The sequence below is a fragment of the Porites lutea genome, chromosome 4, assembly GCF_958299795.1.
Source record: "Porites lutea chromosome 4, jaPorLute2.1, whole genome shotgun sequence".
Taxonomy (NCBI): domain Eukaryota; kingdom Metazoa; phylum Cnidaria; class Anthozoa; order Scleractinia; family Poritidae; genus Porites; species Porites lutea.
Genome location: NC_133204.1, coordinates 34212663 through 34235162, shown reverse-complemented (window position 1 = coordinate 34235162; position 22500 = coordinate 34212663). Strand labels below are relative to the sequence as shown.

At 41.1% G+C, this 22500-nt stretch overlaps 4 protein-coding genes across 5 annotated transcripts in view; 2 read left to right on the top strand and 2 right to left on the bottom strand.

The window, feature by feature from the left end:
* Positions 1-175, bottom strand: part of LOC140932997 (uncharacterized) — a 16732-nt gene extending 16557 nt beyond the window's left edge. Inside the window, exon 1 of the mRNA XM_073382503.1 lies at positions 32-175. Within this exon, the coding sequence (XP_073238604.1) occupies positions 32-175 (144 nt within the window). The remainder of the gene's footprint in view (positions 1-31) is intronic.
* LOC140933374 (uncharacterized) overlaps positions 1-22500 on the top strand; it is a 223496-nt gene that overhangs the window by 118010 nt on the left and 82986 nt on the right. The gene's annotated exons all lie outside the window — the stretch shown is intronic.
* On the top strand, positions 8252-9825 carry LOC140935469 (uncharacterized). The gene is made up of 2 exons (XM_073385016.1): positions 8252-9002; positions 9333-9825. Exons 1-2 carry the CDS (start codon positions 8684-8686, stop codon positions 9563-9565), a joined length of 552 nt encoding a protein of 183 aa, XP_073241117.1. The 5' UTR covers positions 8252-8683; the 3' UTR covers positions 9566-9825.
* Positions 10919-22500, bottom strand: part of LOC140932993 (uncharacterized) — a 14918-nt gene continuing 3336 nt past the window's right edge. The window contains exons 2-10 of the mRNA XM_073382500.1: positions 22434-22500; positions 22162-22188; positions 21474-21500; positions 18011-18051; positions 15454-15507; positions 14493-14543; positions 13969-14058; positions 13245-13281; positions 10919-12402 (exon numbers count right to left, since the gene is read on the bottom strand). Of these exons, the coding sequence (XP_073238601.1) occupies positions 11327-12402; positions 13245-13281; positions 13969-14058; positions 14493-14543; positions 15454-15507; positions 18011-18051; positions 21474-21500; positions 22162-22188; positions 22434-22500 (1470 nt within the window). The 3' untranslated portion in view covers positions 10919-11326. The remainder of the gene's footprint in view (positions 12403-13244; positions 13282-13968; positions 14059-14492; positions 14544-15453; positions 15508-18010; positions 18052-21473; positions 21501-22161; positions 22189-22433) is intronic.

Genomic DNA, 22500 nt, shown 5'->3' with positions numbered 1-22500 from the left:
TCCCAGCTGGGACAAAAGGCCACAATCAAACCTCCACGCATAAGCCTATCCTGAGCTTTGGCTCCACTTCGCCCCATGTTAGACCCATCTCCTCCAGCTCTTTATCACTGTTTCCACCAGGTGGATTTAATTGGCTGGTGCCTCTTTTCCTTCTCTCATTTGGAGTCCATCTCATGGCTGCAACTTTGAATTATCAGTGGGCCCTTTTTTTAAGGGCAGCACTTACTTGTATTTAGGGGTGATGTAATATAAAACTTCTTCTTCTTGTGAATAACACTCTGATTTCTTTCTTTCTTTCTTTTTCCTTGCCTGGTTCAAAAATGATAAGAAAAGCTTAAAAGGTAACAAAAGATGAATGTAGTACACAGAAGTGTATTTTGAGGTCTGTGTCCCCTTCATTCAACCATCAGGGCTTAAATTCCAGCTTGTCCTGTGGGCAAGCAGCTCTGACTTCTTGCTAACCTACATTTTGTTAGAGGATGACTTGCATGGACCAGCAAGAATCCCACTCGTCCCGAACTACTAGATAGGACCTTTTTTCAGCCTTGAATCATGTCATTATTATAATATTAGGTCCAAACCAATACATCTGTAATAATTATTAAAAATATTCATCAGAGCAGTGTTGAGTGCAACAATTCTTGAATCAAGGGAGTAGGGGCACTTTGTAGCAAATACATTGTATTATAGACCCCTTTACGGTTGTGAGGGCATGCTGGGTAAACTGGATAAAGATGGTGGGGAATTCAAAAGTTTGTATGGGAATTCAATGTCAACTAATTCTTCCTAATTGAATATATTCATCACTTTCAATTCTCTTTGCAAACTTTAACTAATGAACTTAAAGAAACTATACGTTGTAAATGTGGAGTGCACAGCAGTCCTTTGTCGCTTTTTAGAGAACTTGACGTCTTCCATACATTATCTTTAATATTTGTGTTGTCGGATTACAGAAAATGTATGGAAGAACTCAGGTTTTCTGAAGGCAACAAAGGACTGTATATGCACTCCAGATTTAGTGTGTAGTTTCTTTAAGCTCATTAGTTACATTTTTCAAAGGGAAAGTGACAAATATATTCAATTAGCAAGAATTACGAAACTTTGGATTATTCCACCATCTTTTCCTGATTACCCAGCATGCCCTCACAACCGTAAAGGGGTCTATTAAAGGTATCATATCTCATAGCACATCTAGCTTTAATTAAGAGCTGCAAGCTTGTTCAAAATGCAGCTGAAGGGTTGGGTTTTATTTGCACATCGAGTTACCATAAACTTAGCACCTAATCCTATTTTAATTTATAGGAACACGACCTGGTCTCCAGTGACATTCCCTACTAAAATAAGAGAATTCGGAGACATTTGATTATTCACATGGACTTTTCTTTTCTCTCATTGGTTCCAGTTTCTTTACAGAATTAATATATATGTTTTCAAAATATGTGTCATGCCGTAATGGCTCAAACTTTTCTACCAGGCGTGTGAAACTGGAACACAGTCGTGAGTAGGCTTGAGATCAAAGTTTTCGATCTGCGGGCATGACACTTGGCAGGTATATTACGAGTGCAATAACTGCTTGACAGTGTTATTATGAATTAGGTTCAAGTGAGTACAGGACATTTATTTACACCTGCAAATCTCCTAATTAAACTCTGAGTTTGCCTGAGAAAAATATGGGTCTCTAACGAGGAACTAGCTTCGTGCACCTTTTTTTCGGTAATTTTATTGGACGGGAGGAGAAATCAATCGACCGCTGCGAAATATATCATATTAGTAAAATCTAACTAGTGGTCTATTATCGATGCTGCGTTCTGATTGGTTGAGCTACTACTAGGCTATATGTTATAGTCTATTAGTAGCGAAAAGCGCGGGCTTTTGCGGATAGCGGATTAGAGGGCCTCATACTTTAGCGTAACGGATCTATTTCGGGCAGATTTTGACAAAAGTACGGCTCATCTAATTCACTGCTGACACTGACTCACAAACTGAGCCATATTCCAATCCCTGAGAGGCCAGATTCCATAACATTCCAGTAAATAAACTTTAAAAACTGCTGGTATGCGGCCATAATTGAATCCCTTCCTTGAGTCCGAATAGGCTTTGAGTCAAAAGCCCATGAGGCCGAAGGCGGAACGGGCTGTTGACTCAGATGCCATGAGGGCGAGAGGAATAATTGTAATAATAGTAAAATCTAACTAGTTGGTCAGAAATATCGAGAATAAAAAACTTTTAGCTAGTTAAAGCTAGACTTTAATACTTTTTTGCGCCCCAAAAGCCCGCGCTTTTCGCTACTAATAGGCTATAACATCTAGCCTAGTAGTAGCTCAACCAATCAGAAGACAGCATTGATAATATGGCCGCATACCAGCAGTTTTTAAAGTTTATTTACTGGAATTTTATGGAATCTGGCCTCTCAGGGATTGGAATTTGGCTCAGTTTGTGAGTCAGTGTCAGCAATGAATTAGATGAGCCGTACTTTTGTCAAAATCTGCCCGAAATAGATCCGTTAAGCTAGAGCTGAAAATATCGCATAAGTTCGCAAATGCGATTCAAACGTAACGGTCATAACTTATAAAATACTGAAATCGTACATGGGTTTTTGTATATTCTTAATAACAGAGGATCTATCTTTTCGTTTATTTGGTCTAGAGCTTTCAACTAGGTCCCAAACCAGTAGCGGATCCAGGGCAGGGGCCCGGGGAACCCGCCCCTCCCCCCCCCCCCCCCCTCTCCTTCCACTTAATTATAGACCAAAAGAAGAAGACTGGGGAGGAGTCAGAGTCAAACTTGTTGCATGAAAATGTGCTGACAGCTCTTCATTGGTTCTAACCTGCGATCTGGCCTTTCTTCTTCCCTTTTTCTTTGGGACGCTTTGGAACTTTCGCTCTCCCTCGAAAGGAAAAAAAAAACGCCTGATTGCAGGTTACATTGTTTATGAATCAATCCAATTTTCTGATGCTGGGGCTGCGGAGAATTTGAATACGTCACTTACAAAACAGCCCACCATCTCCAGTCCCACCATCTCGTTTAGTTCTTTTCATCGCGAGTGTTGCCTCGCTCGCACGAAAGATACTGCCCGCGCGACAATCCTGAGGGACTGTCATCAGTCAATGTCGGAGTGAGCAGGCCAGGGATATTACTGTTTAGTCCGACTTCTTGTTCGACTCTAAACGAAAAGGAACCGAGTAACACCAACATTTGTAGAAGCTTGTACATAGAGCTCAGCGAAGTCATGAGGGAGAATTCAGACTTCCAAAACAAATTTATTAAACAAAAGCTGTTGTGAAATGACTCACTCATGCGCGCTTTATGTTTTATTGGATTACATGAGGTAAAATCGTGCCTAAACTTCGCAAAAATTGAGAAAACATCATCAGGTAATATTATTTAATCCTTATTGAATAATTCTGTTGAGATATTTTTATTTGTAGCTCTCGTATTTTGTTTTGGCAACCTGGCCCCAGTTGTTCAAAATCCACCGGATAAATCTCTATCCAGTGGATAGCGCAATGGGTTTCCCTACTGAGTGATCCTTTGGATAGCGATTTATCCGGTGGATAGCGTTGTCCAACGTTTGAATAACCGCGGCCTGTACTTTATTGAAGTTCGCGCAATCTAGATTGGGCATAAAAACGAGGTTAAAGCGCCCAAGGAAAGGTAGAAAATGCGACCGCTTTTATTTTTCCTGATCCCTTAGCTATGGGTAAGGTCGTTACCAGGACCTTTGCGAAGAGAAGAACTGATCCTGGGAACTAAAGGTTGCATCATTGGGAGACATCACTATATACAAACATTGTTTTTGTCATGTAAATTCGTAACAAGTGAAACAAAACGATCCGGGATGGGCAGGGGGGCTATACTTTTCTCTCCTACAAACGCTCGCGGCTAAAGTTGCCTCGGTAGTAAACTGACCCTCTTTTCCTTTTTGTGCAGGAAAATTTGGCACGTATATTTTGGCAGCCTCCGATTTGCCCCCAGAGCCCCCAGAGAGCTTGATTGCGAGCTATCATTTTAGTTGGAATTTTTTTGATATTCAAAAAATCTGAAGATTGGTAAATATTTTTATAGTACCGCGCATATATAATGCTGGTAGAGAAGTTTCAGCTGATAAAGAACCCGTGATCATGATGATGACAATTTTGACCAACATCCCATGCACATCCAAAAAAGCTCAATAAATGAGTGCCACTAAAAAAAAAGAGGAGTTAACTTCCCTGTTAACTGTGGTGATGAAGCGGTGCCGGAGTGGTTGATCAGAGGAGACTGCATGTTATGCCGCTGATTGAGATGATGAAGAAAAATGGCTGTTAACCGTTGTAAAATTCATAAAAGCTAATGTTTTAATGACTCGCGTTTCGTCAAAATGAATAGAATTGATTTCGCCGTTCTAACTTTTTTCATTTGCACTTTCCAAACGTAAAGCTATTTTTTTTACGGGAACATGTCAGGGTAAAGACATGAATAAAGGTCCATTTACTCGAGAAAGTTTTGATTAAGCAAAACTTTTCTTGGTACTGTCAGTGGGTAAACTTAGCAAGTTTTTTTTATTACCTTGACGGAGAAGAACTTGTCAAATTTCGCACTGCCTAGGAGCTTGAAATCCATGAAAACTTGACAACAACGGGAAGCGAAGTACTTAAAAACGAGAAGTTATTTTTAATTTGCACCATTCCTTGTCACAAGGACAAAATCGCTAGAAGCAATTCCCCACCCCTGGGCCCAAAGGGCTGGACTTTTTCCGAAAGTTACCAAGGTAGATGGTAACATGTTAAACTGAACCATTCATAATAAGCTTAACAAGCCTTCGGTATAGACCAAACGCTCGAAGCCATATGTTAAAATCGAAACCTAACCTATGGCAGGGCGCATCCAAGTTTCCAAACTAGCATGTTCTTTTTGTTTTGTGAAATGGTAGTTTTGCTTTTTTGCTTTCAGAAAACTGTTTAAACCTTGTGGTTGAATATCAATCAAAGGCACCCAACGACTGTTTTCTGTAAAATGTGTGATCGGAGAAGCAAATATTGTCTTGACCTTTCTATTATTGAGGACGGCTAAATATTTCTACATGATCGTGTCTTTCATGTACAATTTTCGAAGCTAATATCTAATAAATTCCCAACGATTTTTTTGAAAGTTTAATTTTCACACATTTCAGTCCCCAGTTTAGGCTATTTTTCTTAGAAAAAAGAAAACCTAAACTTTTTTGGACGCAAAAATGTAATGGAAAGAGGAATCAGAAAAATTCTCGCTTTCTTAATACATTAAATTGCATAAGACATTTTTGAGACATTTACCAGCGGGTAAATGCAGTTAATGGAGCATGAAGCCCCAGGGGGGTAGACCGAGAAAGCCTGCCCCGTCTTAGGCGCGGTGATATCTTGAAAGCCTGATTCATTAAATGAAAGCACTCTATTCTTTAAGCAGAAAACAAAAGCTTTTCATGGCTAGAACCTCACTAATTTGTCGCATGTTTGTCATCGTGTATTTTCTTAGCTTCGCAAAGATTGGTCCCTGTTTTCAAAGCCCTATTCAGAGCTATTCATGGCTAGACCTTAATCATGATAAGTTGAGATAGTTTATAGTACAACTGTGCCTATTGGCCGTACTTTGAGACACTGTCTGACTATAAAGCTTTGCCAATGCCACTCCTAGTCATTATTTGGTTAGCTTGCACGAAAGCAATCATTTAAAGTAGTTTTGTTATGGCTCGTCCACGTTCCCAGCCTGCGACATCGCGTCAAAGTACTGACCTTTCGAAGCTTTCCAGCGAAGTCCTCCGGCTTCGCTTACAACAAATGAATCTTCCCGTCACGGGAAACCACGCTCGCCTGGTCGAAAGGCTCCGTTCCGCGAATGGAACCCGCCCGCTCTCTGCAATAACGCGAAACAAACGGGCTGATGGTCGAGTGGCCAAGAGGTCATCCACCTCGTCGAAGCGCTCACAACAGGCCGCACGGAGTCGCAATCGTCAATCCGCCACGTCCAATTTGGCCTCCGAACCTCACGATTTAGATCAAGTCTTGGACCACTTCCCCGAGGAGGAGGAGTCCGCCACAAGCGACCTTTTGGTGGATTTAGACGCAGAACCAATGGAGTCCATGGAGTCAAGCGATGCCGTTTTTACCCCGGCTCAACTAGCGGCGATCCAGGACACTGTTTCGTCGACCGTTCAAGCAGCGTTTCAATCGCTCCCACACAACGACGTTATCCCGCCTGCTCCCGCGTTTTTCAGCACTCCAAGTCCTCGTGTTTCTTCTGTGGCGCCTCCGAACGGCCTCAATCGTCCGTTGGACAAAGCCCTCGAGGATAAAATACTCCGCGGTGAGTACGTAGATTTCTCTTTGCTTTTGCCAGAAACACTGTACCAGACCCAGACCCCTGCCCTACAATTGCGTTATGAGGACTCGCCCCCAGGCCACTTGGGCTCCCCGCTTACTGTTGTCAAACGCAAGAAACCAGTTGTAGACTCTTTCCAAAAGTGGTTGGACGCGTTCATGGCGTATATGCTTGTAATCGTCACGGCCTACCCCAACCGGGCGGTGGAGCTCATCAAGTATCAGCAAATCATTAGCCGCGCAGTAACTAAGTTCAAGGGCTTAGCGTGGTACACATACGATGAGCATTTTAGACGCCGCGCGGCTAGCGATCTTACCATCGCATGGGATAGGATAGATATTGAACTTTGGACGGTGACCTTTACGGGTACCGCTAAGCCCCATTGTTCTATATGCTCTAGCCCCTACCACCAATCCGATGACTGCCCCACCAAGAACCCAGCAAAAAGCCTCGCCGGTCTGCCCTCGTTTGCTTCGATTTCAACGAACCCTCAGGGTGTCAGCGTCGTACCTGTCGCTTCCCCCACAATTGCCGCCGCTGTGGATCCAGCAGTCACGCACTCTTCAATTGCCCTAGCTCCAAACAGCACGCCACAAGCACCAAATCAGCATCCCCGGGCGATCGCAGCAAAAAATAAAGTGGAACAGCGCCAGCAGAAGCAGAGACCAACAGTATCCACCCCTCTTGATGTAGATAAATTAGCGCTTGAATTAGTTAATCACCCTAATCGATCTTTTGTTGATAACTTAGTTAATGCCCTCAGGTACGGGACTCGCATCGGTTACCTTGGTCCTCAAAAATTCCGGGTATCCAATAACTTGATCTCCGCTTCTCAACACCCCGAGGTTATCTCCGCGAATTTAAGCAAGGAAATGTCGTTGGGTAGGGTCGCAGGCCCCTTTTTCTCGCCCCCACTCCCCAATTTCCAGTGCCACCCTATCGGCGTGGTGCCAAAAAAGCACTCTACGGAATGGCGCACTATCTATCACCTATCCTATCCCCCTGGCGACAGCGTAAATGATCATATTCCAAAGGACCCTTACTCTCTTCAGTATGTACGGGTAGACGACGCAATAAGCATTTTGAAGTCCTTGGGTCCCGGGGCGTACATGGCTAAAACCGACCTTAAATCGGCGTTCCGTATTATGCCTATTCACCCGGATGACTGGAACCTGTTGGGTATTTATTGGCAATCACGTTACTATGTAGATCTGTACCTCCCCTTTGGGCTCCGCAGTTCACCCTTCCTCTTTAATCAAATTTCTGAGGCCTTAGAATGGATCTTAAAACACAACTACGGCCTGGGTCATGTTTTACACATCCTGGACGACTTCTTTATCGCAGAGTCTTCTAAGCTAGCCTGCTTGGAGAACTTTAGTACCCTTCTAAAAGTGTTCACGTCCCTTCGGGTACCAATAGTAGCAGCCAAAACCCTGGGCCCCTCCCAAGTCTTGGAATTTATGGGGATTGTGCTTGATAGTACCCGCATGGACGCTAGGTTGCCGGAAGATAAGCTAGCTCGGATTAGTAAGCTCCTTGATTCCTTTAGTGCCCGCCGCTCAGCCCGTCTAGTGGACCTCCAGTCCCTTATCGGCACGTTGCAATTTGCCTGTAAAGTAGTGGTCCCCGGGCGAACCTTTCTCCAACGCATGATCAATCTCACCAGGGGTGTTCCCAGCCGTTTTCACCATATCCGCTTAAACAAGCAATTCCAACGGGATATTACCATGTGGAAAGTTTTTCTCACCCAATGGAACGGGCGTTCCTTTTTCCTTGATTCCTTTGTTACCTCCTCCCCTGACCTTGAATTGTACACAGATGCAGCTAGCACCATTGGGTTCGGGGGGTATTTTAATGGGAAATGGTTCCAGGGGCACTGGCCGCCTCACCTCCTTATCAACAAGAAGACGGGGATTAGCATTGAATGGCAAGAACTTTTCCCTATTGTTATCGCTTGCGCCCTCTGGTACCCCCATTTTGCGGGTAAACGCCTTCAATTTTGGTGCGACAATGAAAGCGTTGTGGCTATTATCAACTCCGGCCACTCAAAAGCTCCCCGGGTGATGGACCTGGTCCGTTTTTTGGTTCTCATTTCCATGAAACACAACTTCTTGGTACGGGCCCGCCATGTTCCGGGGGTAAATAACGGAATTGCTGACGCCCTCTCACGTTTCCAGGTCAAACGCTTCAGGGATCTCGCACCCAATGCCGACCGGACCCCTTGTTTCATCCCTCCTTCATTCATGACCCTCTGAAGGATGAAGTTTTAAGGTATGCTAACTGGGCCTTATCATGGAACACCAAACGCACCTATACATCTGGAGAAAAGCGTTTTATCTCATTTTGCCTTATGAACAGACTTACATCTCCGACAGGCGATATTTTACCTGCCTCGGAGGGGACACTTATTTATTTTGCATCTTATTTAGCTCGCACAGTTCGTCATTGCACAATCAAAATATACTTAGCAGCCGTCAGAAATCTACATATAGTTTCCGGTTACAATGACCCCTTACAGGGCAAGCTGCTTTTAAAAAAGATCTTAAGGGGTATTCTTCGTTACCAGGGTTGTCCTCGTATAAGTCGTCAGCCGGTCACCCCCCGGGTCCTGTTAGCTATCCGTCCCGTCCTTGAGAGCTGGCTGGATGTTCGGGATTTTTCCATGATCTGGGCTGCATTTACGCTAGCCTTTTTCGCCTTTCTTCGTTGTAGCGAGTTTACGTACCCGGGGGCACGTAATTTTAGTTCTCAGTTTAACCTCACCACTGATTGCGTGACTTTCTCACCAAGTTTGGCTCGCCCGCAGCACATGCTTCTCAAACTTAAATCGTCTAAAACTGACAGTTTTAGACAGGGGCAATCTCTCGTGGTAGCGAGGTGCTCTTCTTTATTGTGCCCCGTTTCCGCTATGCAACGGTATTTTATGCTTGCCCAGCCTCGGCCTGGACCCCTTTTTTACTTTCAGTCGGGTCGGCTTCTCACTCGGTCTTCTGTTACGCATTTACTTCAGGATTCTGCTCGCCGTGCGGGACTCCCACACGAGAGTCTAAAAGGTCACAGTTTTCGTATAGGTGCCGCGTCCGCTGCGGCCGCTGCGGGCTTACCAGACTGGTTAATAAAAGTTTTAGATCGTTGGTCCTCGGACTGTTATCAACTGTATATTCGCACTCCCGAAACAGTCTTGCTTTCTGCTGTTCCCAAAATGGCTCGTGTGTCAGGGAACTTTATTTAGTTTTTTGTTGTTGCTTGGGGGGATGCATTGCATGCATCTGTGGCGGTTAAGTCTGCGTTGCGACTTCCCCCAAGCTTTTGGCATTGCTTGTGTCTTGCCATCTTTTGAGCTATTCCTTTGCCTTAATCTTGTCCGATCCAGCCCGTGCGGCGCTGGGGAGATAAGAAAGGCTCTGCCAAGATTCTTGTCCTACCCCACGGTAGTGGGGCGATAAGTAAGGCTTGTGTTATTTTGTGCGCATAACCCGAAGTCGCTATAACCTGCCACAGAGCTGTGTCCCCCCCTCATTACGCCATCATGTAGTTGTTGTTTATTTAGCCTGCGTGCGTCATTTATTTGCGTGACGTTTGCATGCGTATCTTACAAGCGGAATAGTGACATTAATGAGACATTTACCAGCGGGTAAATGCAGTTAATGGAGCATGAAGCCCCAGGGGGGTAGACCGAGAAAGCCTGCCCCGTCTTAGGCTCGGTGATATCTTGAAAGCCTGATTCATTAAATGAAAGCACTCTATTCTTTAAGCAGAAAACAAAAGCTTTTCATGGCTAGAACCTCACTAATTTGTCGCATGTTTGTCATCGTGTATTTTCTTAGCTTCGCAAAGATTGGTCCCTGTTTTCAAAGCCCTATTCAGAGCTATTCATGGCTAGACCTTAATCATGATAAGTTGAGATAGTTTATAGTACAACTGTGCCTATTGGCCGTACTTTGAGACACTGTCTGACTATAAAGCTTTGCCAATGCCACTCCTAGTCATTATTTGGTTAGCTTGCACGAAAGCAATCATTTAAAGTAGTTTTGTTACCCGCCCTCCCTCCCTTTGGAGGAGTTGTTGTTTTGTTATGTCTCAATAAATTTTGGTGGGTCACTCCCTGTGGTGCGGTTAAGTCTGCGTTGCGACTTCCCCCAAGCTTTTGGCATTGCTTGTGTCTTGCCATCTTTTGAGCTATTCCTTTGCCTTAATCTTGTCCGATCCAGCCCGTGCGGCGCTGGGGAGATAAGAAAGGCTCTGCCAAGATTCTTGTCCTACCCCACGGTAGTGGGGCGATAAGTAAGGCTTGTGTTATTTTGTGCGCATAACCCGAAGTCGCTATAACCTGCCACAGAGCTGTGTCCCCCCCTCATTACGCCATCATGTAGTTGTTGTTTATTTAGCCTGCGTGCGTCATTTATTTGCGTGACGTTTGCATGCGTATCTTACAAGCGGAATAGTGACATTAACGGGAAAATAATACAGAATCCCTCGAAATTTCGAAAAGACAAGCTTAGAATGCATTTCTAGATATCTAAAAGTACTCTGGATAGCTTAAAAAAAGTGTTTTCAATGAATTTAGGAGGAAATCGTCGTGGGGTGCTCCTGATAAATACTGCAAACTTGAAACGACTTTCTTTAATAGCCCGATTTTCATCGGGACCATTAAGAAACAGGCCCCAGTTTCGATTTTTTTTTTTAAAGTCATACCTGGCTGCAAGGTTGAAAGTTAAAGTCCACAACAAAAGTCCTCCAAGCACATCTTTATTGCAACTATTATTCACCGCGATAGTAAACCAATTAACTACTTTTTTTTCCTAACTTTTCACCAAATGAACTACATTCATATCATTATTTTATCATTCCCTTTGCCTAAAGATCCCTTCTCAATACAAAAAGACAATATTACGCTTAAAGTCCATCTTATTTCTCGGGTTTTCGATTCTTAAATTTGCTAGTCCTTTGTTAGGCATAACACCCAGCTTATGCTTGGAACGTGACGTTAGCTCTACACCCACTTGTACAGGGCGCTGTTTAGGTTATGTTTCTTGTTGTAATGGTTTACCACTGCAAGGTAAGTATGACCTTTGTACTCAAATGACGTCATACCATGCCCTCCATGTGTTGGAATCTCTTGGTACTTGATGAACTGCGCTCCAGAAGCTTGGTACACAACTGACTGAGTGTTGTGTTTCTTACTGTCATCATAGTAGTTAGACACACCCAGATACGTTTGACCGCTGATCACAAATGGGTGCCAAGCGACAGCCCCATGAGTAGGTAAGGACTGGAACAGGACGAACTTGTTGCCATTCCACTTGTAAACGAAGGAGTCGATGTTGTGTTTACTTCCAGAGTAGCGGTTGGCAAAGACAAGGAATGTGTGAGTGTTAATGTTAAAAGACATGACACCAAACGCTCCATAAGTCTGGAGAGACTGCAGTTTAACAAAGTGACCTCTTGACCACTTGAACACAGTGGACTGAACAGAATGCTTGTGTTGGGAGTTGTAATGGTTTGCAAAAGCGATGAATGTGTCACCGTTTATCACAAACGCTGTACATCCGAAGGCACCTTCAGTTGATATGTCTTGAAATCTGTTAAACTTGCCGCTGTTCCATTTGTAGATAACTGACTTTGTAGAGTGGGTACTTCCGTCATGGTGGTTGGCTACTGCGAGATACTTCTCCCCGTATATCTTGAAGTACGTGAAGTGATTTGCTCCGTTTGTTGACAACTTCTGAAATTCAACAAACAGCTTTCCATTCCATTGATAGACTGTAGAGTCCAGCCGGTGAGTTCCATCGTAATAATTAGCGACAGCAAGAAAATGTTTGTTAGCGATAGAAAAGTACTCCAGGTCAAAAGCTCCTCTTGTCTGCAGGTTCTGGTACAAAGACAATCTTCCAGTTGAGTTGTCCATCTTGTAGATCATGGAACCTGTCTTGTGCTTTTTAATGTCCCCATGATAGTTCGCAAAAGCAAGAAACAAGCTTCCATCAATGGTGAAATGTTCCACATCTACTGCTCCTCGGGTTGGTAGATCTTGAACTTTCTCAAAGAAGTGGAATCCAATAGAGCAATCTTCCACAAGAAAAAAATGATTAAAATCTTTGTTATTAAGAAGTCACAAGAACAAAACAGCTAAAATAAGCGAGAGGGTACCGGCAATCTCCTATTACATCTTCTCACTTCTTTGTTCTTCTTTAGCTTCTACAGCTAACAGCTGGTTCCTACTAATCTGACTAATAACTACTACTCCTACTCCTACTCCTACTCCTACTCCTACTCCCACTACCTAACAATCCAAATAGTAGAGCCTTTTGTAGCCAAACCTGGTGATGTTTGGGTTTGCTGACCGTGAGAATAAAAATAAGGCCGGCAAACTCGGTGTGGGTAATGGTTTAGTATCTCTGGACCTAAACGGCTGCGATCGGCAAGAAGCAACAACCCAATGAAAAACTAACAACGTTCGTTAACGAACCCAAACAGGAACTAATTCAACAAGACTTAATACCCTAGGTCAACTCTGAACTCATAAACACGACTTCCAGAATAAAACTCACTTCCGAATAGGCCAAGTCAAAAATATTTCAGAAATGGAAGTAAGTGAATTTGAAAGCCAAGCAAATTTAAAGTACGAGTGAAAACATAAGATTAAAACAGGAAAACACTAAGAGAACATAATCCTATCTAACCCTGACCCACCCAATGAAACAAAAACGCAACTTTAAGGATAAGTCAAAATACTTCACAACAGAAAAAAAAAAAAAAAAACAAAGGAAGGTTACTTAATATGTGCTCTACTGTTGAATTTCACTGTTGGGAAGCCACGTTTTTATAAAATTAAAATTCGGAAACTCTTCTAATTCCAGTAAATCAATGTATATCATAGACGACAGTAATAAATGATAAAATGTTCTTACCGGTTGAACAGCACCTTGATTTGCTGGAAGATAGGCTCTAAAACACAAAATAACGACAACAAAATACAATTTCATTACAAAACCAACAATCTGCTGATGTAATTATTTATGAAACACTCCCTATCCAGTCATTGTTTTTTTAAGTAACATCTCCCAAAATCGGACACCAAGTGTCACCAAGTGTTGGTCCCTGACGTAGTTCAGTCATTTTCCTAAAAGTACACTTAATAAAGACTGACACCTCTCAGAAATGGACACCGAATATTTCCAAAACGACCTTTTCCATGGAAAAGCACTTAAGGGCGGGAATACAGCCGTTCAAAATGACAGTAATGATGATCTGGGAAGCTTCATCTTATCATGTTTTTAAATACAATTCTACTATTGCCTAAAGGAATGGTAATTAATTAATTTGGCTCACTGTAATAAGGTTTACTATTACAAAAGATAATAAAGAGTGTAAATCTTGTAATCTTTTAAAGCAATAATTCCTTCGTCACCACGAGATCCTTTTTCACCCTTTTTCAAAAAAAGCCCAAATATCTTGCGGCGAATACCTCCAGGTTGCCATGGCATTTTTGTAATTTCACATGTGAAATTACAAATTAACGCTGAAATTTGGCGCCAAAATTAAGGAGTAATTCCTCACCTATGATATTATAAGGATAATTATCACCAAAGGTTATAAAGAGTGAAAATCTGGGAGCTGTAAGGTAGTAATTACCTTTGTATCACACGTTCCCGAAATTCCTTTTTGTCCTTGTGATCCCTTCTCTCCTTGGGATCCTTTGTCACCACGAGATCCCTTCTCACCCTTATCAAACAAAGTATTTATAATTATAATGAACATACATTAATATTCTAGTAGATAGCCAAAAAACTCGGGAATTTTAAAACCTGATCACCACTTTATCCTTTACTGTAGCGAACTTGTTTTATACCATAAACGAATCCGTAAAGAAATAAAATTCGACCTGTTTAGTTAGTTTGGTCGAGCGCCAGGGCGGACATACTAACAGATCGAATGTAACATTTAGAACCGTGAGAGACGTGAAAATTGAATGAGTGGTGTGTGTGGCTGTGTTGGATAAAGCATGTGCCTTCGTCTTTGTTGTGGACTCTGAAAATTAGTTGGCAGAAAAAAACCCATAAATATTTGATTGAAGGTAAATCACGTTGGAGAACTCATTAAGGCTGTCAAAGTGTTCTTTCTTACAGACAAAAAAAGGTCATGAAACTTACACTTACTTTAACACCACCATTACTGTTTTTATCCATTCCTGGTTCTCCTTTCAGCCCCTGCAACAGAAATAATAAAGAGCACTTGGCCTGCTTACAAAGGACCTCGGAAAATACATCAACAGAATCCCTAGAAACATCAATATCGATGACCTCCAGAAGATCAGCCACATTTTAAGGAAAGTGCCCTCTACCAACTAGATAATAACGACTTCCCCCTCCCCTCAGCCACTCCCAGGAAACCGGCAGCTCCTCGGAGCTCTGAGCAGTAAGAACTGCTAAGCAAGACATAATAATAATCATCATCGTCATCATCATCATCATCATCATCATCTGTCAAAATGATTGAAAAGCTTTCAAAGTATAAGGAATTAGAGATTGAAATCTCTAGGACATGGGCCCTTAAAATAGAAATTGTACCTGTAGTTATTGGACCTCTTGGCCTACTAAAAACGGGCCTAGGAAAATACACCGTACGTGGAAAAAGTCCCTAGGAACATCAATATCGAAGAAATCCCAAAGATCAGTCTTCTAGGCACAGCCCATATTTTACAAAAAGTGCTGTACCAATTAAATGAAGATTCCCCACCCCCCACCCCCCCCCCCCCCCCCCGCTGCTCCCAAGGAAACTGGGCACTTCTTGGAGCCCTGAACAGTAAAAACTGCAAAAGAAAAACATAACAATAACAATAAGTAATTAAAGCTAACTGTGACAAAGGAGTGATGATGATGATGATGATGATGAAAATGGTAAATAACAAATAGAGACAATCTATACTGTGGTGTGATCAAAATAAAGCTAACTGGTCTGGTTATAATTTTGATCATTTTGCTTAGTCCAACCTAAATTTAAACACACAAAAGACATTACTACACCCAATACAATTACTGATGTTTTATGGAGAGATACACATGTATGGATCCAGAAACTAAGAACCTCCATTTGAAAAGCAGTACATATTTATAATACCTTAACACCTGCACTTCCATCTCTTCCTGATTTCCCTGTTTCTCCTTTTTCTCCCTAACACAGATATTTACAAGGTGAAACCCAAACTGAGAACACTATCACTTAGAAGAAGCCTATTACTATTAATATTAAGAAACTTCAGCCTTAGTGGAGAAAAATGATAGTGTATGGGTGCTGCAGTTATAGGGTGGCACATTGCTTTTTGAATGTGGTAGGTGAAGAACCGCTTCATGGACTTGCTACCACTAAAATAAATTATGTTTATTTGCTAACAGAACAAAATTAACAAAATTACAAAAAATTAAAAGTCAACACATAATTAAATGGGCTATGTCACCCCACACGCATGCGCGAGCCAATGAAAACAAACTTGAAAAAGTTGGCCCGTCTTTTTCAAGTTGTGTCGGAGATTTTGGAAGGCTGTTTTTATCGGTCTAAATCTCAGCCATCGTTCGATAGTTAGCGAAGTTTTGTATTAAGAATCGTTCTATGGTGATTACAGAATAATTTTTTGGCGTTATTTTGAAATTGTTTGCATGTGGAATGTTTTTACGTGGATTTACTGTGTCTTCTTATCAGCGGCCGTTGTAATGGCAGAGTTAATGACGGCTACTCTACAATGAGTGATGGAATCTTTGATGGAATCTTCCCTATAGTTCACAGAACCTTTCTATTGAGTTATTTTAGAGGTTGCTGGCTCTTGGATTTTTCTTGTGCTCAAAGTATGTGGACATATAATGAAGCGGCTATCGAGTTGGCGGCGGCCGTTTTTGGTAAACGATTACAAGAGCATCAGGCCATGAGTTTCGTGACCAAACTAAACTCCTGGCGAAGGAAACATTATAAAATTCGGCTAGATTCCTTCTTGTATTTATCTGGATTCACGGCAAACATAAACACGACCGTTTGCTCGTCCAGATTGTTCTCAACGGACTTAGAGAGGCACCTTTGTACGAGTTACATCCTGTAAATGCCATATTTTTGAACTGTTTGTGTTCGAGCATATTTTTGGAAAATAGCAGAGTTTACTTTCCCTTTTTATCAACGGACTGCTTACAGTGGAGTAGTATACCAATGATGCGTGGTTCTGTTTTTCTCGACGTCGCAGTGATTCGGCACGATCGAACAATTTTGCGCGATGATTAAGATCAAAACAAAGACTTGATGTCTCTTGTTCTATCAGCATCTAAATTATAAAATCACTAGCGACAGACAAGTCTAATTGTTAATGATTTGAAACAGTCTTGGTCTTTACCTTCGGTCTAGCGTCTTTTGTTGCTCGTTTGTAAAATACAACTTCGATTTGTTTTGTTGAATAAGACAATATGTTGTTGTTGAATTTTTGTTTGCGCACTATTTTTATTTTATGAATGGCATGCGTTTTTACTCCAAAACTACAAGTAAAATTGTCGTCACAATTTTATTCTTGATCTAGCATAACCAGAGAAGAAACGTTCTGTAAATTCTATCGAAATATCCCTTATCTAAACCCATTTCGCTTGTTCACCTCTCTAAATTCGGAGCCTTGGACGTGACAGAGAACAAAAGTCACGCGTTAAAAACAATAGAATTTTGACAGTTGAAAGTAATTTGCATAACCTCAGAGCGCATGCTCTCCAGCTGACATAGCCCCTTTAATGCACTATTTTTTCACCTTTTGTTTAGTTTAAAAGTGACCTAAACTGCTCCATGCCCATATTTAAATTAACATTAGTTCTGAGTTTATCTAAATACACCTGCTTAGTGACTACGTGCATTGTATAACCATAGAATAGGGTAAGGAAGGTTACTCTGTCTTAACTTGTACCTAATACTGTCTTAAATCAATAAATCCCCTGCCCCCACTGCCAAGGGGCCTGGGTAAAATATAAGTATTATATTTTGGATCCAGGCACCTTGGCAGTGGGGACAGGGGATTTATCAGGCTCATGCCAAAAGACATTAACTTTAAAGACTGTAAAAAAAACAGGGCTCAAAAAAGTTTCAGCTGGAGGTTTTGAGACAAGTTCCCCACCCTTTAAGTGCCAGGCAAGTAACTCCAAGCTCAAGTGACTAAAGAGCAAAGGAACTGACAAGTCATACTCACATAAAAATGCAATATAATTAACCACTTCAGGCAAGCAAGCCATTTTTTTTAAGGCAGTATATGAATGATTAGAAATATCTTGTTCCTTTTTTGTTAAGACTTGCAACAACGAAAACATATGACTAAAATTATTTTTTCTGTCCTGTTTCCATGGGTGCAAGTACATCTGGTGACAGTGCCCCTTAAGGTTGGTTTGTTCCAAAAAAAAAACATATTTTACTCTACTGATTTTTTATAAATTATTTCATGCCTTCCTCTTCTTTCTCTGAAAAGGGAAAGCCTGGATTTTCAAGTTACCTCAAGGTTCAAAATGTTAGTTTAAGACGGTAAAACTTCTTTTTGGCAACTTGTTATCTTCACACTAGTACAGAGACCATGTCTGAGAGAGATATACAGTTCCCTGGTTTGTTTAATTTCTGAACTTTTCAAGCAAAAAAAGAAAACAATGCATTAACATTAAGAAAGGCCAACCTTTATTCCATTGCCATCTCGTCCATCACGGCCATCTTTTCCTGTGTTCAAAACAATTAACAAAATGTAATATTCAGATTACAGGGCTGATGCTCTAGCAGCAGCCACTGCCCGTGTGAAATACCTCCATGGAATTCCATGGAAATCCATGGAAATCCATGGAAATCTATGGAAATCCATGGAATTCCATGGAAATCGATGGAAATCCATGGAATTCCACGAAACTCCCATGGAGTATCCATGGAGTTCCATGGAATGCCATGGAGTTCCATGGAGTATCCATGGAGTTCCATGGAATGCCATGGGGTTCCACGGAGTTCCATGAAGTAGTGATGGAGTTCCATGGAATGCCATGAAATTCCATGGAATATCGTGGAGTTCAATGGAATGCCATGGGGTTCCCTGAAGTACCGATGCAGTTCCATGGAATGCCATAGCGTGTCCATGGAGTTCGATAGAATACCATGCAGTTTGTATGAGAAAATCCATAGAAATTCAGTAATCAAGCAACTCATCAACTTGTGAACCACATGTTCAAGTCTGCACTTTTTATTGAATAGAAAAATAGGGAACATTTGGAAGCTTTCTAAAAGCAAAATAGTGCATTTAGTTTAAATTACACAGACAATGCAAAAGTATTGTTCACCGACGCTGAAAGTCCCAGTGTAAGAGATTTTATTGCTAACTAAAAAGAGGAATGTTTTGTGTGCTTAATAAAAAATGATCCTGTTGAAAAAAAATAAATATAGAAAATTATTTTTTAGTAGGGCTGTCTGCCATTTATCTTTTAAAATCAGAGTTGCATTTAAAATATGAGAAGATCACTGTTATTAACAACATGCAGTTGCTTCATAATGGCACAGTGCCGCTATTCGTTTCCGACCCGTACACCGACGTGTATTTGCTATGACATACGGGATCAAGTCTCTACTTGAAATTTATATGAAATTTCTATGTCTCTTGAAATTTCTGATCAACAAATTTCCACGAAAGTGTAAGTCTCTTCAACCACTGTTCCATTTTTAAGGAAAAAATTTCAGTGTTAAATTTTGAAAAGAAGAAAAATTCGATGTGGCAAGATTGAGAACCGATCCAGGGGCGTAGAATCCATAATTCGTAGCCTAACCACTCTACCACGGAGTAGTAACTCGCTGCTAGTTGGAGTTTGATTTTATTCATATAACAACAACCGTTACCCTAATAAGAGGCTAACCGTTTCGAGTCAGTGCTTAAATAGATCTAATCAGTTTAGTCGGAATCCCGTATAAATAGCAAACACAAGACGATGTACGGATCCCGTACTTAAATAGCCAGTACTGGAAATGATCCCACTTAGGCACATAACTCTTCTCGGTATCGAAGTGTGTTTTGGTTGAGAGCTAAGATTTTCCCTATTACTCGAACCTGATTGATGAGATTGCTTTGTATGGAGTATTTCGGCGAACCTACACAAGCAATATTAGAGTTTTTTGCCGCATCCGTGGATAGGCTAGTCTGCTACACAGCCGTTTTTAGTGGGGAGGAGCGTTGCGTGACGACACTAAGATCAGACTATGAATAGGCCTGCTGCCTTTTTAAAAGGTTCCCTCACCTGGGAGAACAATGCAATATTTTCCTCTCACTGCTTTACTCTTCTACAGCGTCGGAATAGTACAATTAACTTTGAAAGGGACCACAATTTAAAGCCTTTAAAGACAGACATCTCCACGATCGAGCCGTGATTTGACGCCATATTTGGTGCTTGAACTGGCGTCCAAGCCTCCCCGCTTAGTGACTTACGCGATCACGTGGAGCTTTTGAACCAATAGAAATGCGTAGAAGATCAGTTTCTTGGTTCGAATCTTTAGGCGGACTTCTGAGCAGTACGACAGTGCTGTAAACGGATTGTCTTTGCGATGAATGCATCCGAAAAAGATGTCATTTTCAACGCGAAATATCATTTGTGAGGTTGCTTACATTTGGCTTCTTTCAAATCGACTTCGATTAAACAATGACTCAGCAGGATCGCACGTTAAAGAGGAAGGTAAGCTTAATATGTACACAACTCGTGTTTGGTTGCTCAACTGAATTCGTCCGCTCGATTTATATGTCTCTGCTAGATTTAGAAGGGTGAGTTTTCGGGTGCTGTTTATCGGTTTTAATATGAAGTTTCCATCTTTTGTTTATACAGATATGAATGTGGTCTTTCCTGCAAATTGCCTTTGGAATCCTTTGGAATAATTACTACTTCTGGCAGAATTAGAAATCGAAGACTGTACTTCGATGGACTGCTTCGATGCATAAGAGGAAATATCATATTTAGAATTTTCATGCCTGCTACGTAAAAACTATGCAAGAGACTGATAAATTATAATTGTGGTTGTCGCCGTTTTTTCCCAAGGATTAGGTAGGACTTTGCTATAACTAAATACCATGGTTCAGATCGAGGAAATAAGTAGCGGTTCCCTTTTTCGTCGCATTAAATAAAGCCGTGTTTAAGTCTTACATACCGACGGTTTATGCATTCAAGTATTAGCTTATTTTTCCTCTCAATTATGCATCTGTTCGCCTGTTACTTTTCTTAAACACCAGGCCAAGATTCCTTGCTTTATATTAAATCTAAATTTTTCATTTAAGCTACTTCAATATGATTGCTGCATTCTAAACTGCAATGTATATAGTCACAAGTAAACATTAATTTGTTAAGCTACAGTATGTCAAATTTTCCTCCAAAAGCATGTTAAGTTTTGATTGATGTCTTTAAATTGATTAAATAAATTGCAGTGGACCAAAATCTGTTATGTATTCCATTTGATTCACTAGATATTTTACATGTCTTATTCCTGTGAATTCCATGAAACTCCCTGGAGATCCATGGAATAATCGGTGGAGTAGTTTCTATGGAATTGCATGGAACTTTTCCATGGAATTCCATAGAAAATGTCCTAATCCTCCATGGAAAATGTCGATGCACAAATTTCCATGGAATCCCATGGAAATTGGTGCCCTAATGTTTTCCATGGAATTCCATGGGAAATGTCCTAATCCTCCATGCAAATATCTTCCATGGAAATCTATGGAGAAATTTCCATGGAAATTGATGTCCTAATCCTCCATGGAATTCCATGGAGAATTTTCCATGGAAATCCATGGATTTCCATGGAATTCCATGGAGGTATTTCACACGGGAGTGGCCCCTGGCACCTTACTTACTGATCTTGGATGACTAGGACACCTTAGCTTTTTCAAAAAAATCCTACACTTGGTACCCTGGATTTCACAGGTACAGAGCACTGGGCTCCCTTCAATTTTTCTTAGAGCGCAGCCTTGGATTATTTAAAAGCTAGGGTAGAACACAGACAACAAGCTACGAGGGAAGGGGAAAGAAATGTTGCAAAAATATGTTACTACAGTAAATGACAAGAGTGAGCACCATGGCTAAAGATTTATTTTGAGAATGAAAGGAACATAAAATGTACATCACCATTCACTCCATCACGTCCATCTTTTCCTGCAAATCAAAAGCAACACTTCATTATACCAGTGGCCATGGTGGCTAATTATTTCTTAATCTATAAATATATGCTGCATGAATGTCAGTGGTGACAAGAACCCCATATAGTGAAGGTTCATTGGGCTGCCGACTGCATGATGCAGTGGTTTATTATTTTGTGAAGTATACACCTGTAGATTATAAAATTTACACTTTTTACCAGCTTGAGTGTATAGCTACTGCTAACCCAGAGAATGGGATAGAGCAAGAAACGATTGGCATTATTTTCAACTAGGACATTTCCACATCTCACTCCATGATCCCTCTGCCACCAAAAATATATAGCATGACATGACAGTACTAACATGACTAATCTGATCTAACAGGAAATTCCAAAAATTATTGTTGTTCTATGGCTAAAAAATGTGACACTGGGTTAATTTTGGTGTTTGAAATACTTTTTTAACAGGGCTCAAAGTTTAAATTTGAGTTTAGGAGCTTGTGCTACCAGATGTAAATTTTTAGGTGCGCTGCCGAAATTTTAGGTGCACAGCTGAAAATTTAGGAGCACAGCTTATAATGTTGGGAGCATCTATTTCAAAAGAAAAAGTAAAAAGCTTAACAGTGTGAATTTGCTTCTCATTTCTTGACAATTTGGGTGTGTTAATAAATGACCCACCATGTTGTCCATCCTTTCCATCTTTGCCTATTGAAAAAGTACAGAGGCAATTAATGAAGCACAACTGAACTAATTTGATGAAACCACACAACCTGAATACAGCAGAACCATGAGCAACTTGAACTGATCCCACTATTATGTACTTTTCTGGCCTTTAGCTCAATGTTTGGTAAATTTTAACCTACTAAGAAGATTTTTTTTTTCGTTTTTTTCAACATCCATGAATAATCATTCTGTTTCTAAATCAATTTTTACAATTATTGCCAACTCACCATCCTTACAGCAACCAGCTTGAGGTACAACCTTACAGCTTTTAGACTTTGCTGCAGATCCATTTGT